At 40.7% G+C, this 13,858-nt stretch overlaps 1 protein-coding gene across 4 annotated transcripts in view; it reads right to left on the bottom strand.

The window, feature by feature from the left end:
* rapgef4a (Rap guanine nucleotide exchange factor 4a) overlaps positions 1-13,858 on the bottom strand; it is a 39,224-nt gene that overhangs the window by 2,220 nt on the left and 23,146 nt on the right. For 2 of the 4 annotated variants that reach the window (XM_054746922.2, XM_054746925.2), the window contains 23 exons: positions 13,005-13,077; positions 10,676-10,740; positions 10,001-10,048; positions 9,819-9,925; positions 7,992-8,113; positions 7,717-7,900; positions 7,561-7,645; positions 7,306-7,366; positions 7,121-7,197; positions 6,874-7,020; positions 6,234-6,349; positions 4,321-4,406; positions 4,018-4,096; positions 3,782-3,926; positions 3,489-3,577; positions 3,357-3,387; positions 3,201-3,279; positions 1,737-1,883; positions 1,418-1,515; positions 1,209-1,334; positions 941-1,119; positions 758-848; positions 625-675 (listed from right to left, as the gene is read on the bottom strand). In XM_054746922.2, the coding sequence (XP_054602897.1) occupies positions 625-675; positions 758-848; positions 941-1,119; positions 1,209-1,334; positions 1,418-1,515; positions 1,737-1,883; positions 3,201-3,279; positions 3,357-3,387; positions 3,489-3,577; positions 3,782-3,926; positions 4,018-4,096; positions 4,321-4,406; positions 6,234-6,349; positions 6,874-7,020; positions 7,121-7,197; positions 7,306-7,366; positions 7,561-7,645; positions 7,717-7,900; positions 7,992-8,113; positions 9,819-9,925; positions 10,001-10,048; positions 10,676-10,740; positions 13,005-13,077 (2,286 nt within the window). The remainder of the gene's footprint in view (positions 1-624; positions 676-757; positions 849-940; positions 1,120-1,208; positions 1,335-1,417; positions 1,516-1,736; positions 1,884-3,200; positions 3,280-3,356; positions 3,388-3,488; positions 3,578-3,781; positions 3,927-4,017; positions 4,097-4,320; positions 4,407-6,233; positions 6,350-6,873; positions 7,021-7,120; positions 7,198-7,305; positions 7,367-7,560; positions 7,646-7,716; positions 7,901-7,991; positions 8,114-9,818; positions 9,926-10,000; positions 10,049-10,675; positions 10,741-13,004; positions 13,078-13,858) is intronic. The other 2 variants (XM_070544438.1, XM_054746924.2) reach the window with 2 other exon arrangements.

Genomic DNA, 13,858 nt, shown 5'->3' with positions numbered 1-13,858 from the left:
ACCGTAGGCTAATATGGCACTACCTTGAATGCTAACTCGTCCTGCGTTGAATTAATGAGTGTGTCCAATTTCAGGGGTAGCATCCTTCATCGGCCTTATTTATAGGCGATTACGCCAAAGCGCTGCGATGAAGGCTGTCCAAATTTTAAGACTCCTTCAAATGTGGTCCAGCCCTTAGGAGCAGGACTAAATCTGAAGACGAAATCATCCAAATTCACAGCCGCTTGCTTCCAGTCTAGCTGGTCAATGAAGAACCGGATCTACTTCGGCCAGGTAGACCGCATTCTTGAAGGACACAGTCCCAGAATTTGGACACACCAGTGTTAGTCTGTAAAGTTCAAGCTATCTAAGAGAAAGAAGGGCGAAGAAAAGGGATTCATGTTTTATGTATTGAAGCTAATAATTCTAATTCTCCACTTTTTCTGTGTGTGTGCGCGGCGTGGCTTCCAGCTGCCTCCAGAAGAGGAGGGGGAGCATGGACAGGAGCTATAGACATTCAAATGTCATAATCTCCTTGATAATGCCACGCTACGGGCAACAGCTTTAGGTGGTGCCCTCAATAGATGTGCAGTGTTTTTGTGAATTTAGTGCACAAAAATGTTTAAAAAAAATTGTGTAGCATACCATTAAGTTTTCAAATTCTCCATAAAACTTCTTGTACTTGCTGGGAAGTTTCTGCAAACAAAACAACAGAAAAAAAATGGTTCATTGTAGTAAAGACTGACCATAAACCAACAGAGTGTTTCCCATTTCCCACCTCCCAGGTCTGACTCAGTCTGCTCACTGCTGGGTTACTCAGTCCCATAATGATGGCAAAGAAGGCATTTAAATTCTTGTACTCCTTACACCTTTAAAAGAAATCAATGCATGAAAACGTAAACTGGGTTATAGCAACAAAAAAAAACTGATTATATTTATCAAGAAACAAAGACCAACATACTGAGCTGCAATCTTGATGAACTTTTTGAGAAGCTGCACTCTCTTGTTCAGTTGGGAGCACAGACAAACCTCTGTGATCACCCAAAACTGGATTTCATTGAACCTCCTCAAGAACAGATCCAGGTTCACGGTGGTTTTCTTTACATACTGCCTTCCAAATGTGTGATAGATGAGCTCAAGCTGTGAGTTATTGAAGAAGAAAAAAACAGATCTTTTGATATATGTTGTTAGTTTGTGTTCAGCGGTAAGATTTGTTAAGTTGTCAGTACCTCATGTACACAGTGGAAAAGCTCCCAGTCATAGGAGGTCATGTGGTAAGCGACATCTTTGGAACTCATCAACTCAAAACTAGCCAGCGATCCTGAGATGGGGCCCTCTTGTTCTGGCAGAGGAGTCTAAAAAGCACAAAAAACTGATTTAATCCTCTAAAATTGAAGAGATTTCAGTTGTTTTGTATCTTTGTTGTATTTTGACGCACCAACAAATCCAGCTGGTCCGTCTGGCAGGTGAAAAGTCGTCCATTTATGCCGAGTGTTGAGAAGACTGAAACATCGTTTGGTTTAAAGATTGTTTTCTCTGTCAAAAAATGTGTGAGATGTTTGAGTTTTCTTTTAACAAACTTCATAAAAAACCTTTCATTGTCAATTCTTAACTCAAATGTGGTTTTGAGGTTGATATCTTGCACCTGCTGAATAGAAATGTCACCTGTTTCCAGGATGAAAAGTTAAACCAGCATGCATGTGCCCTCTCTGTATTTGCCTCCTGCAGCCGTTTGATTCTCATGCTGCTGCTCTCACCTCCTGCTGAGCTGAGGCCGACCAGGATCAGGTCCTCCGCTGACCCCAGCTTGTCAGCCACAGCACTGATGACCTCCCTGACCGACGCGGCTACAGGAACCCGGATGGTGGTGTAGGTGTGGTCACAGCAGTAGACTTTGAACAGAACTGGAGGCATGTATCAGAATAAATATGAGATTGAACAACACAGGTTGAGCTGTACATAAACAGCATTAGAGTGGTCAGTTAAAGCTGGGGCACATAGTTCAGACTTTTTAAAGTGACTGCAAGTGTTAATATTTTACAATCTGACCCTGTTCTATGATATAAAGATCTTTCATCTTTCATCATTTTTATTTCTCCCAAGTCCCTCCCCTGGCCTCCAGAGCAAACAAACCATTTAAATTTTGTATCTACAAAAGGGAGCTGTCAAACAATGAGAATGTGTCCCAGTTCCCAGCATGCACTGTAGGGTGACACTGATGCTTCTCCGTCAGCTCCATGAGGGAGACACGTGTACGCATTAACGGAGACGTTTTCCCCTCAGACTTCTCCTGGGGAGTGTCGCAAAGCAATTCCCTGCCAGGACAACAGAGAGCGTAGAGCTGTTCTGGGGTATCTTGTTCTGTATTTGGTCCAAAATAGTGCATTTACTGTTGTGTTTATATTGTGTTTTTATTTTTATTTTATTTTTTTGTATTTCAGAGACTTTTTTACACGGGCAAATTTGTCCCTCGGTCTCCTACAGCTCTTCATGCGCTCGCCACCTCACCGTTAGAGCTTGAGTTCTCCGTCTCGTTCAACAAATGTTTAGAAAAGTGAACTAGACTCAGTCCGTCCTTGTGAGCCTGTTGGAGAGCCCTTGCAATGACAAATATTGGTGTTGCGTGTCCGATGCAGACGCATGAAGCATAAATTAGGCTCTACTGTCAGATTAGCACACCAACCTAGCTTGATTGCTAACTTGACCTGCATTCATGTCTTCAAGCTAACTTTGGAAGAGGAGGGAGTGGAACAACGATTTATTTTGTGTATTGGACCTAAGTGAATAGTGTAACGTTCAACCTTATGATACATCGGACTATTGTTTTAGCCAGTTGTAGCAGGGTTGTGCTAGCATCGCGAGTGCTGGTTTTAGATGTTTCCCTGCTTGAACTCTGCAGATTTGTTTAAATCAAGTGATTAGCAGCTCCTGCAGAACCTGATGAATGCCGAGGAGATAATTCAGCAGTTAGATTGAGGTGTGTCTGAGCAGGAACCTATCAAAAACATTAACTGTTTTATTATTATTCTGTCATTAGCGCTACAAGGCTATTTGTGTGCAGGTGCGCGGTATGAGGCAGGGCTTTCAGCTTCTTCCAGAAGGGATGGGAAGCCAGTGTGGGAGCTATAACTGTTTAGATGTCAAAATCTCTTCCTCTTCTTCTTGATGACATCATACTATGGACCACAGCTTTACTGAACTTTGCATCCTTACTCACTTACTTTCATCATTACCCTTGATTGGTTGGCGTTTCTGAAGTTTCTCGTCCCCCGTACTGAACTGCTGTAGAAGGATTTTGCGCTGTGACATAAATGGTGTTCATCTTTACCAAAAACACAAATATCTGAGCAAAATTTTTATCTGACCAAGTTTTCTACCTTTTTCTGTGAGGCTTTAAAATCTTCTGCACTATAGAAAAAAATCTGTTTGAGTAAATTTCACCATTCTCAATGATCCTGATCACAAGGAGGTCAAAGCTCCTCCTCTCTGTTTCATTTATGACAACTTACTTGTTCTTTACAATCCTCTCCAACTCTGTGAGCTGATCCCTGAGGGCTGGAAGCACTTTGGCGTCATCAGATACCGCCCTGAGGAACTCCTTCATAGTAAAACAAGCTTTGAATTAAATAAAGGTTCAGATTTTTACTTCCTGAGACTGCAGCTAAAATAAAAAATGCACACACAAAAAAAATCCAAAGGTGTGATATCTGAATTGTATTATTTTACATTTAAAACACATCTTTGATGTGGTCTTTGTGATATTGTGACTATTTTATGTTAGCAGCAGGGCCTAGACACACACCTCCAGAAAGGCTGTGTTCTCTTGCTGCAGGTGTTCTCCGTGCACAGCGGCCCATTTCATCACCAGACGGATCACCCTGCGCTTGCTGTTCAGTGTGTAGTCCAGCTTCTCCTGCTCGGAGCCCTGCAAGGCCTGGGCCTGGTAGCTGCACCACTATTAAAGATCTAACAGCAAAAATCAACTTTTTTTTTGTTTTATCATTAAATCACATTAACGCAGAAAAATAAAAAGGATACTGAGATCTCAGCACGGGACACAGCTGACTGTTGGGTATGAAGACACAGTGCATGAGCACAAAATCATCTAAGGCTGAGTCTGTGATGGGAAACAGAGAATACCCGGTAAGAGACTTCAAACATAGCCATGTCTGTCATCCCTGCATGCAATTGGAAAAAACATGTTCCCACACACACAATGGTAATTAGATCAGCTCTGTGATGTGCAGCTTATTGTGGATGAGAACAGACCACACAGGGAAAGAAACTGATTTTTCTATTTTAACAAATGGCACTTGTTGGTGAGGCGAAGCTACTCGGTACCTGACTCTGTCAGCTGGGAATCCAATCGCATCATTTCCAGAAGGTGCTCCAAGATCTTCTCCGGCGTTCCCGACATTATGTTGTATCTGAAGCAACAAGGAGCCAAGCACATCCTTCACTAATCAAGAAATACCAGCTCTTAATGACACGGCCGCGGCCCCTCGGCTGATTTGAGTTACTTCAGCGTGCGTCTGTGATTGCCTCGTTTGATAACAATCTTATACACAATCAGTGTTTTCGGGAAGCTGAAGATGAAGAGGAGACTGAGAGAGGAGGCAGGAGCCAATAAAAAAAATGAAGAAAGAAATGTTGGAGCATCTTCCATGTGAAGGAGAATAAGCACAGTTCAGCCTCAGTTGTTTTTATTACTTGATAACAGTGTGACAAGAGGAAAGGGAACGGCAAAAGCAAGGACGTGTCTTTGCTTCTCTTGGGGCAGGCTTGACACCATCGTGTGTGAAGAGTGAGTCTGATTAAATGGCGACCCTGAATGTGACTTGCCAAACCTTCTTTCCCTCCTAGGGGCTATAGGCCGTCATTACCATTAATGTGTCTCTCTGTATTACAGCCTCTGGTGGGCAGCAACAGATGCCTCTAATACGATTGCACTCGACGGCTGCTGAGCAGATCTGCTGAGATGGTGATGCACGCACAGTTCACACTTACTAGAATGCAGTGGAAGCCAAAAGAGCTGTTTTTAGGCTGAGTCACAGGGGCAATTCTAGCATCAGCAGTTTAGGGGGGCTGAGCACCCAGAGAGCTGCCCGGCCAGGCAAGATTTGTTTCAACATTTTGTACATTTTAACAAAATTTAATTCCCACATTTGTGAAAAAGGCACTGTTTTCACATCATAGTCTGTGTTTAACAGATTCTGCTATCAGTGTAAAATAAGCTGGTCCAAGTCTAAAGATGTCAAGATTTTCTAAAACTTAGTTAAGATGAGGAGACTAAATATTCTCTTCTGAATGGCTAAAATGACCTAAAGTGTAGTACCAGCTTTCTGTCACTGGAGGGCAGCAATTCTCCATTTTTCCTTCTCCTGTAAATGCTGTTGGAAACAAGAGTGTTGTTCTATTTTTTGCCAGCCGAGGGCGCAACTTCCCCATTCTTTCAAGGCAGCAATTGAAAAAAAAATGTCTTATAAATATTTATTCAGACGAAGAATCAACAATAAAAACGAACTGCAATCCTGGTTGGGTACTGGTTACTTAAAATGACCACAAACAGTAAAAAAATAAATAAATAAATAAATACCAAACTTTAAGTGTTCTGAGATTAAATCTAGTGGACCATTCCCATCTGTACCGGGTCGGCCCAGGCCGGGTAGCCCCAGTCGGCCCCAGTCGGCCCCAGCCTGGCCCGGTTGATTCCACACATCCTTGTCTTAAGCCCATGTGGGCTGATGCTACCCACCAATCAGAGGCTTGCTCTAATGGAAGGTGTGAATTTGCTTTCAGCAGTGCGTGTGTTGGCCCTGGTCGGCCTGAAGCAGACCCCCTCGAGAAGAGGGCTGAGAATGAGCCTTGGTTGGCCCGGAAAAATACCAGGCCACCCAGATATGTAAACAACCTACGCTACCCGGCCCGGGCCGACCCGGTACAGATGGGAATGGCCCATTAGTGGGCTTCAGCATCCCCCAAAGCAAGCTAGAAACACCTATGCTGAAAAATGTAATCATCTGTTTCAATGTTTTCATCACCATGATTGTTTTTTATATCTGAAAATGGAAAACAGGAGTCTCTGCAGTGATGAAGAGGATGAAAAAACTCTCACTCCAGGTTATGCACGAATAATCTGCACTCAAACAAGCTTCAAATGTGGAGCTCTTCTCTTGTGGCGGAAAATACGTTTTCCAAATGTCAAACTGACTGACCGACAAGACTGATTGATCGAGTGATTGATTGTGGGTTACTTGTAATGGGATGCAGATGAGCCATGGATGGAGTTTCGTCCACTGTTCAGACTTTTCTCCAACACCAGAACGTCTTGATCATGCTCCTTCAGACGTACAGTGTTGGCTTCCACATCCTACATTACACACACACACACACACACACACACACACACACACACACACACACACACACACACTTTGTCAGAACCATAGATCTTCATGCCAACTAATGACTGAACGAAACTTAAAAATAAATCTACAGTTCCTACACAGTTAATTTCTATTTAAGTGGAAATCTGAAATAAAATGAAACAGTTCACACTTGTCTTCTAAAAATCTTTCCAGTTTTATTAGTTGGCATCATCCACTTACTGGACTGCCAGTCACATATGCCATGTCTGCACGAACCTGCTGGATCATCGCTGAATATTCAATCCTGAAAATCTTCTCTTGGTTTATTTATTCTGAGCAACAAGGTTTTCAAGCCATCAAAGCTCGCAGATGGAAGTTTTCCACACAGCAAGTTCACATCTACAGCTAATTGACTCCAACATTAGGGCCATTATCAGCAAATTATTAGCCTTCTGATGGAGGATTTTTGGCTGCAACTCTGGATAATTCCCAGCAGAGGGGGATAGTGCTGCATTTCAACACTCACTCTCAAAATCCTGTTGAAGTCCTCTTTGTCCACTCTCAGGAAATGACAGTTGTCCTCTCTCAGGATGATGGAGGCAGCACGAGGGGCATCATTGACAAGCGCCAGCTTCCCAAAATCATCTCCTTCATGGAGGGTGCAAACCACACCCTGTGCAGATTGAAAAATCACAGCTGAATCAATAAAAACTCCAATCAGAAACTAGAAAGATTGGTGCTTTCAGGAATTGTGTGTGTGAAGAAATCCTTACTTTTCCATAGATGAAAACATTCACTGATCCCTTCAAAATAATGTACCAGGATGTGCCCTCCTCCCCCTGATTGAACACTTGAGGGGAAAAACACACAGGGAAGCTTCACCACTTTGTAAAAACCTAATCTGGGATTATTAGGCTGATTTTCTTCATGATCTAACTCATTTTATTATCTAACTCACAAACTGTTCCTGCTTTTCCATGGGACTCAAAGATAAGAACTCCAGCCAGTTCTCTCTTTACCTGTGTAATCAGGTGAGACAGATTTATTACTGAAGATCAGTTTAAACACACAATCCAAACATTTGCATCAAGGATTTTACTGCAGCTGAATGGGAGAAAAAGCTGCAGCTCTCAGAAAAATGCATCAATTTTACCAGCAGGATAAATATTCAAATTGTTTCTAAAATCAGGAAGAGCAACAACAACGAACTCACAGTGGTGGACAGGTGAGATAAGGCTTTTATATGAAGGAGTTCTTCATAAATGATCTCCAACTCTTCTGCTGTTCTTTCAGAATGACTAAAAGACAGGAGAAGTGCCAATAAACATCTGAACACAACGATTTATTCATTTAAATGTCAGAGTCGTACGGTTTCCTCAGAATCATCCTCATTAGTGCATCAGGTCCAATCTGTGAGAGGAACAGCAGAGTGTCCTGCAGCTCCTCGTGGCTCTCCATCCTCTCCTCCTCACTCGGAACAGGAGCATCTTCCCGCTCATCGTCCAGGAAGCGATAGAAAATGTACTTATCCTGGAAGCTCGTTTCTCTGTCCACTGTGTTACAGTAGCACAACACAATCAGCAGAATTCACATAATCGTTTTATCTCATATGAACACGTCGAGGCAGACTGAGCAAAGACTCGCCGTGGTTGAGAACTCCTTCCTCCAGCAGCACCTGCCACATGCCCACGGCCTGAACACGAGAGTGGACGCAGGAGTTCTGCTGCATCTGCCAGTCAACCAACTCTGTCCCCACACAGCACTGCCTGGGAGGGAAACGCAGTTATGTCATCGTTTTAGAACGTGCTTCAGGTTTGTTTTGCTTCTTGTATTTCTGAGTCAAATCTGCATGTCATTATTTCTTCACAAGAAGAACCTGCTTGAACCTGTATGATTTAGTAAGCTTTGAATTCAGACAACAAAACACTAAATTGCAACAATCAGGTTGTAAAGTGATTAAAACTTGAACCATACACAGTTTACACAGTTCTGCAGTGTTTCTTAGCTGAAAGAGCAGGAGTGTACTACAGGATCATCTAGAGTGAATCCAGCATTGAAGCTAACTTCAAGACAGGCTGAGTATACGAGGCCAAAAAACCCCAACGCCTCCATGACTGCAGATTTGTGTTTGTCTAGCACACATACAGGTGGAACTCCAAATATTAGTATATTTATTTTAGGCATTCAACGTAAAACGTCAAACTAATATATGAGATAGATGATTATGACTGACAGCTTATGAAAACCCCAGATTCAAAATCTCGGAATTTTACATGAAATCAATAAAACAAAGGTTTTAAAAGTGTGGTTCACTGAAAAGCCATTTTAAATTATTATTTCTGGATATAATCGGTCACTCTGAGACTTTCATGCAGGCTGAACAAGAAAATAGTCTCCTACACCTATCACCTGCATTAGCTTCTGAAATAGATTGTGAAAATCTAGGATTTGAAAAGCCTGTCAGATCTACGTCACACTGTTACTAAATAGACTCACCCATCTTCACTACGGGAAAGGCTGTTGTTAGTTAAGCATCCAGGAAACCGCGGAGAAAGTCTCGGCTAGTAGAAACTAACCATCAGCATTAGCAACTCCACCACACAGCAGGGCTCTTTCAGGCTCGTATTATTTGTGCAGATAAATGATAAATGGCCTTTCAGAGTGTGGACTCCAAAGCGCTTTACACTACAGTGTATCATTCATCCATTCACACACACATTCACACACTGGTGGTGATGAGCTACGATGTAGCCACAGCTGCCCTGGGGCGCACTGACAGAGGCGAGGCTGCTGAGCACAGGCGCCAACGGTCCCTCCGACCACCACCAGCAGGCAAGGTGGGTTAAGTGTCTTGCCCAAGGACACAATAGCGCAATAGCAGAATTCTCTGTCCAGAGCGGGGATCAAACCTGCAACCTTCTGATTACTGGATAACCCGCTCAACCTCTTGAGCTACTGCTGCCCACAGATAAAATATCAATGTTACAGAGTCATGGAAGAGTCACGCTGGCGTACTGGAGCTTTGTTCCCCACAGTATGACTTGCAAGCCTTTCTTTCCTACTGGGCCACTGCAAATGTATTGATTAAACGAGTGAACCACCCCTTTAAAAAGAAAATGTCATACATTTGAAAAAGTATAATCATGCATGTTTGGGCCCCTTTTTGTTTTTGCTGAAATAAATGAACTTTTGCACGTTGTTGTAATTATTTGAGTTTCACCTGTCTTATGGGTGTCTTTATTCAGTCTGAGGATATTTTGTGCCATCCAGCTTTTCACATTATCGATACATTTTATTAAGAGATTCAGCTTAGGGATATCAGAGATGTATAAATTTATATTATCTGCATATCAGTCATATGAAGAAACACAATTTGTTGGAGAAGAAGCATGTATATAAAACCAAAAAAACAGCAGTGTCCCTAAAACAGTACCCTGAGGAACACCACAACACAGCAAGTCAACAGCTAACCTGTAAGTCTTCAGGTGGTATTTCCTGTCTCGGATCATGTGAGGTGCCGCAGAGAGGATGGTGTTGCGGAGAATTTTCCCAGCATGGAGGATCCTTTCAGAAAAAACCTGAACATAAAAACGTTAATGGTCAAAAAAGCAACGTGTGACTAGCTGAGCACAGAAGTGGGTCGTGTTTCCTACCTGAGAGGAACATTTAGGCCGGAGTTTGGATGGACTTTCAGTGAAGGACTTTGGAAGAAAGAAGAGCAATAAAACATTTAATAAAAAATATCTACCTTAAGTGATTCATTTCAAAATCTTTGACTGAAGTTTTAGTTATACTAACACTTAACATCTCTTTTTCCTGTTTCATTGTTTATCCCTCCTGCTAAGCTGCTAGACAAGCTGCAGGACTTTAACATTTAAAATCCACTCTACACACCTCAGAAAGGAGTGCAACCCTTGCATTTATGTGAGGGTTTTAAAGCATCATCATTTATTTAGGGCATAGGTTCACTTGATTGCAACAGCAGCATTGATTCTGAGAGCATTCATCTTAGGTTAATATAAGTTTAATTTATGAATTTTTATGTACAATAACATATTTTTATATAGAACAACAACAGTGTTATGACTAATCTCCAAGTTGGAGTAGAACACAATCAGTCTGCTGCGGTGTTGCGTTGTCAAGCAGGAAATGATGGCGGAATAAAGGTGGGACAGGAACTGTTATGGATGCAGACAAAAACTATCACATATTAAGGCTACATTTAAACAAACCTCTCATGCCTGGGGTACAATAATAAAAACTGTCAAAAAAGCAGGCATTGTCTCATTGTTAAATCATCTTTCTGTCATTTACTGCGGAACAATTACCTTATTTGGATGTTTGGAGACTGAAACAAACAGGCTGTTGGATAAATTCTCTTTTCCTGGCATTCCTTGTAAAAACATAGCGCATAGATTAAAGCAAGGTAAATGTGAAGAGAATTGCTAAGTGTGAATGAGTCAGAATGATGCAAAAGGTGGTCTGTAAGAAAACAGTAATATCGTTGGAAATAAACATAAGACTTACAAATGTGTTACAGTGCACCGTAAAATGATTTATTTAGTCTAAAAAATTAATCGGTATATTGAGTATATCTTTTTATGTACAATTTATAAAACATTGTAAGTGTCTTCAGCTGTTAATCATTTCGTTCATGAGACATTTTAAGGGGATACATAAATTAAAGTATGATATCAGCCCAATGAGAGTTTTATCAAAAATCACATTTTGTTGTTTACATCGGTCTGAGTTTTACTGGAAGAAATACTAAAGGCTGATCTGGATGCCTGACTTGAACAAATAATAATAATGCATTGAACTTATATAGCGCTTTTCAAGATACCCAAAGATGCTTTCACACACTCTCACATTCACACACTGCTAGTGTGGTAAGCTACTTGTAGCCACAGCCGCTCTGGGGAGGTCTGACAGAGGCGAGGCTTCCATTTGGTGCCGTCGGCCCCTCTGACCACCACTAACACAGGCAAGTTGGGTGAAGTGTCTTGCCCAAGGACACAACAGCAGGATACCCCTGGCGGGAGCTGGAATCGAACCCACGACCCTCCGATCATGAGGCAACCCGCTCTCCCACCTGAGCTACTGCTGCCCCAAATGAAGCCTTTTAAAAGTCAGGCAGCTCTTAAAACCAGCAGAACTGTTAGAAACATGTTTAATTTATTCAACCGCTACATTCACAAACCCACTGATACAAATAGAAGAGAGAATGACTAAATTGTTTCTTCAACAAAAATAAAATAAAGCTCACCTTCTATTGTAATCAAAGGCATGACAAAAGTGGTAGCAGGGACTTGATTAAACCAAGTTTAAAGTTTATATTTGGGTTTAAAAGAAGGAAACTTTAAAAATCTGCACAAATAAAGCTAACAAAATGAACTGATTCTGGATTTTCTCACTGTTGTTCATCTTTTTTATGATTCTTGGCTTTAAATCAAACGACGTCATTTCTCTGCCAGAGCAAAACAAAGTCAATATTGAGTGAACTGACAAAGAAAGCATAAATTATATGTGATCTTGATTATAATACATTTATAGTGCATTATTCATTTTCTTATCTGTATTTCTAAAAGTCTAATTAACCAAACGCACTGGCTGATGTCAACATGTGGGAGTGTCTAGGCTGAGATATTTTACTGTCAAATATCACAACAGTCTCTGAGTTAAATGTCATTTAGTGGCCTTTATAATAAACTCAGATCCTGCCAGCTAACTCAGTGCAACACACCCTGATGTGGTTTAAGCTTCAGACACGGTTTCCCTAAGTTATCTGTTTACATTCTGCAGCTGTTTTATGATTAGCTTTCCTCTTGATGGATTTTTATGCTCAGGTGTACCGGATCAATGACGTCACCCTACGTTAAACCCACTTGTCTGAAATGCATTGCCTCTCTTTTTCAATATTCTTTCACACAGAAGTTTTGGGAAAGAGGGTTTTGGTAATAAATTCTTGTTTCTTAACATCTAAATATTTTCTTTATAACTTATTTGTAAATAAAACACCATATTGTCGTCCTTTTTTAAAGAATGTGAATGTAAAGAATTTAATTTTTTTGTTTTGTTTTCACATTTAGCAGCCCTTTCCATTTGTATTAATGTGGAATTATTCTGTATTTTCCATTAGTTCTTGTGTAAAAAATCCATTCATTCATTCAAAATGTTGCTTGATATTTGTTCAATAAAGTTATTTTATTTTTATTTTCCCCCATTTAATCAAAATCAGAGCTGCTGGGGGTCTTTGTTTATATTTTTGCTTTTATTTTACATTTCCTTTGGCAATATAAACACATTTTCCCCCAAAAAAGTTTTTTTTTGGGACTACAGGACTACAACCATGAATTTGTCTGGACCAATCAAAATCTTCAGCATCAACGTGTTAACGTAACTTTTACGAACGTGGTACCGTAACTTCCGTAAGTCTTACATTCAGCCAATCTTAGTGTGACATTTTTAGGCCCAGGACCCCGAGCTGATCTGGTACCACCACCAGTTTATTGCGTCAAGGTAGCTTTACTGATGTCAAGTGAAACAGGAAATTCACAACTAAAACACAAAATGATGTTGCACTGAAACATTCATTGTGATTGTCTTGCTGTTGGAATAAACCTGCAACTATATTTCCTACAGCTCTGGGTTACTTACGGTCAGAACCACAACTGCTGTCCATCACGCCATACGGTGGGGAGAGGAGTCCGGCCATGCAGTGATAAAATTTCTAAAACAGAGAAAAACTTGAAATTTAGCATGTTGGTATTTTTCTAAAGCTCAACTGAATGTAACGTCATTAACCTTGTTTAGCGAGGTCATAAACTACACTGAGCTTTTGACCTACTGTTGCTCTTGTACACTAGTTAATGGTCTATTGTATTGATTACTGCGCACCCTAAAGGGAAATAAAACGTGTGTTTAAAAATTTAGTGGATGCCAACAAAATCCACCCTGGACCATAAAAATCCTTTATTTCACATAAAGGTTTTTACTTATGAAGCCAGAATCACCAGTTTACTTAGACTTTTTTGAATCCTTTTTGTACAAATGTTAAAACATCATAATGAAACAAATTAAAAAATATTTTATTTCACTACATCTGAGACCTCAAGGGGGAGAATAAATTAAGGTTTTCTCCTGTTAACACAAGTTTATTGTTAAGGGAGCTCATTAGGCTCATCATTGTTGAATTATAATAGAAAACAAGAATAATTTGTTCTCATGGCAACACATATTTTTTCACCTATTTTCTTGAATATGAATGAAGCATGATTTTTTTATATATATAGTTTTAGATGACCCTCATGGACCAAATAAAGTCTGTTTTTCATTAGTTTGAAATCAAACTTAAATATATTTGATCTTTAGTTTTTGTGCTAGAGGTGTGGAACACTCACTCAATCATTACATTTGGGTCATCCACTCATTACGCACTCACACCTTTTGCAACAGAACACCAATGGTGTGAGAGGCTGCCCGCTCAATAACATCAGGGAAGGAGAAACAGT

The sequence above is a fragment of the Nothobranchius furzeri genome, chromosome 14 (assembly GCF_043380555.1).
Source record: "Nothobranchius furzeri strain GRZ-AD chromosome 14, NfurGRZ-RIMD1, whole genome shotgun sequence".
In the NCBI taxonomy this organism is placed as follows: domain Eukaryota; kingdom Metazoa; phylum Chordata; class Actinopteri; order Cyprinodontiformes; family Nothobranchiidae; genus Nothobranchius; species Nothobranchius furzeri.
The sequence above is the reverse complement of the archived record's forward strand: the minus strand, read 5'-3'. Positions and strand labels throughout refer to the sequence as shown.